Source organism: Aplysia californica, unplaced genomic scaffold, assembly GCF_000002075.1.
Source record: "Aplysia californica isolate F4 #8 unplaced genomic scaffold, AplCal3.0 scaffold01527, whole genome shotgun sequence".
Taxonomy (NCBI): domain Eukaryota; kingdom Metazoa; phylum Mollusca; class Gastropoda; order Aplysiida; family Aplysiidae; genus Aplysia; species Aplysia californica.
The window spans coordinates 40032-43062 of record NW_004798797.1 but is presented as its reverse complement, the minus strand read 5'-3'; the positions used below and the strand labels follow the sequence as shown (position 1 = coordinate 43062).

General features: G+C 43.5%; 1 protein-coding gene across 1 annotated transcript in view; it reads right to left on the bottom strand.

The window, feature by feature from the left end:
* Positions 1-364: 364 nt before the first annotated feature.
* LOC101859686 (TRAF3-interacting protein 1) overlaps positions 365-3031 on the bottom strand; it is a gene marked incomplete at its 3' end in the record, with an annotated part of 28971 nt that continues 26304 nt past the window's right edge. The window contains 2 exon segments of the mRNA XM_005112984.3: positions 365-468; positions 1323-1442. Coding sequence (XP_005113041.2) covers positions 365-468; positions 1323-1442 — 224 coding nt within the window.

The window sequence follows — 3031 nt, the reverse complement described above, 5'->3', positions numbered from 1 at the left end:
TATTTCTGTGGAACATTTGGCATCAGATGTTATTATTATTATTATTATGTTGTTGTTGTTGTTATCGATCCAGCAACAGCTGGGCTCTCACCCTTCTGTCCAATGCCATGTAGTGATAAGTGCAGGTTTGCTGCAGTTGCTGTAGTAATGTTCCATAGAGTGTGTTGTCAATGTTAGGTCTCGGAGGGAGAAGGGTAGCTCTGATGTCATTTAGGGCTGTACAGTGGAATAGGTGATGATCCACAGTCTCATATGCATAGTCACACAAGGGACACATTGGGGGAAGTTCTGGTAGATGTTATTATATATCCTAGATATTTCAACTGTTGGACTTGTGACGTTAACAAAAAAAAGAGCGTCTCACCTCATCTCTCTCTTGAGGTCGAGAGCGTGTTGAGCGTTCTCTGACTTCCACTTGTCCAGTTCTTGCTGCATCGAGTCCAGGTCCTCTTGTACATAGTCCATCACCTGTACACACACACAGACACACAAACGGACAAACAGTACATTTTGCACTATTTATAAGCCTTCATCAACATATAGTCCATCACCTGTACACACACACAGACACATAGACGGACATACAGTACATTTTGCACTATTTATAAGCCTTCATCAACATATAGTCCATCACCTGTACACACACACAGACAAACACACAGACAAACACATAGAGAGATGGACATACAGTACATAGTTGCAGGTTGTTGTACTCTGTTTATAAGCCTTCATCAACACACACAGACAGACAGACAGACAGACAGACAGACAGACAGACAGACAGACAGATAGACAGACAGACAGACAGATAGACAGACAGACAGTACATTGTAGCAGCTTGTTGTATCGTTGCAGACTGTTAATAAACCTTTATCGACACACACACACACACGCACACACAAACACACAGAGACAGACAGACAGACAGACAGACAGACAGACAGACAGACAGACAGTACATTGTAGCAGCTTGTTGTACACTGTTTATAAGCCTTCATCAACACATAGTCCATCACCTGCACGTGCACACACACACACAGACACACACACACAGACACACACACACAGACAGACACACACACACACACACACACACAGACAGACAAACACACCGTGTATATCAATCAGCCCTTACCTTCCCCTATACCACACACACCGTCTATCCTATACAACCCACACACCCTCTGTATCAATCAATCAGTCTTTACCTTCAACTATAAAACACACACCGTCTATCCTACACAACCACACCCTGTATATGAATCAATCAGCCCTTACCTTGCCCTATACCACACACATTCTCTGTATCAATCAGCCCTTACCTTGCCCAGGGGGTTGGCACTACGAGTGAGGCCCTGGATGCTACCCCTCAGTTTCTCCACTTCCTTCTGCACCATCTCGCGCTGTTTGCGCCGCTGGGCGTCTGACATGACCGGCCGCTCCTGGACACAGAAATAAAGCAGCACAGGTGAGAGTCAGAGACCGGAGGGGAAGAGAGGAACAGGGGGAGAGAGGGTTGGGGAGGAGTGGGAGAGGAGGAGGAGAGGAGGAGAGGGAGGGTTGGGGAGGAGTAGGAGAGGGAGGGTTGGGGAGGAGTGGGAGAGGAGGAGGAGAGGGAGGGTTGGGGAGGAAAGGGAGAGGAGGAGGAAAGGGAGGGTTGGGGAGGAGTGGGAGAGGAGGAGGAGAGGGAGGGTTGGGGAGGAGTTGGAGAGGAGGAGGAGAGGGAGGAGGAGGAGCAGGAGAAGCGTTTATAAACACAATCAAATAACAAATTAAGTTTGGAGCATTCCATAGTATTCAGACATGGAGATATCATATGTGAAGTGTGCTGACAAAATGAGTTACTTCTCGGATTCAAGCCTTATGGAAATAAAAACTTCATGCTTATAAGTGAAGTTTTACAATTTATGAGTATGAAATAAGAGGCATGTTATACATAAAAAATAAAGCATCAAGAGAAGATCTGCTAATTTGACCTCGGTGTTGATTTTTGGCCAATATCTCCATTTGTGGATTGCAAGAAGTAACTCATTTTGTCAGCACGCCACACATATTTCTTTTTATAGTAAGCGTTTTACGGCACTTGCACCCACAATACAGTCATAGAAGAGCAGAAGATTAGAGGTATTACAAGAAAGTAAAAACACACACAAAAAAACCGGAGGGGAGACCAGGAAGATAACTATTCTATGGGAAAGAAGGAGCAAACCACACCAGAGCACCCGCCAGCCACCTACTATCATATATGAGGCAGCGTGGTGGAATCAGGCTCTCGTCAATTTTTGGGCGTGTAGAGTTATTGGTATCATCTTGAAGCTTGTTCAATTGTCTTTATTTTGATGAAAAAAATATCTATTTATCTTGAATACAAGTCGAGATATTTGCGAAAGAAGGAGGTGGGGGTCACCTGTTTTCAGAGGTAAAATTAGCGAGAAAATGGCCGCCAAAGATAGGTTATTTCCATAGCTTAAGAGTCCGTGGTAACTGAAAATTTACATTTTTAGTGCCTTTAATCAATGATTTTCAGAAAAATTTCCACAGAAATGAGTTCTTTAATAGGCATGAAAGGTGTTGAGCCAAAAAACAAAAAATTGGTAAAAATTCATAAACCTGCGAAATAATGCAAGTTTCTTCACTTTGATTATTTTGACGAGAGCCTGATTCCACCACGCTGCCTCACATATTTATGAGAACGCAGGTCAAGAAGTGGTTGGTGTCGGTAGGGAGAGAGGTGGACAAAAAGAATGTTTTTTTTAAACAAAGGCGTCTTTAAGCCTCTATCAACACAACTACTGGATCGCTAACAACAACATCAACACAATTCTGATCATTCATGAGGCGGGCTTCTGACCTGGCCTTTCGGTGCCAACCTGGGCTGAGAGGGATACAGTATCCCAGCAGAAGGATCGAGATACTCAATAAAAATTCTCTCCACTATATGGAATCGAACGTTAAAAAACCGTATATCAAATTAATTGAACTATGAAATGAGTAGAATAGTTGTTTCAAGATTTTCCATTTAGGCACACCC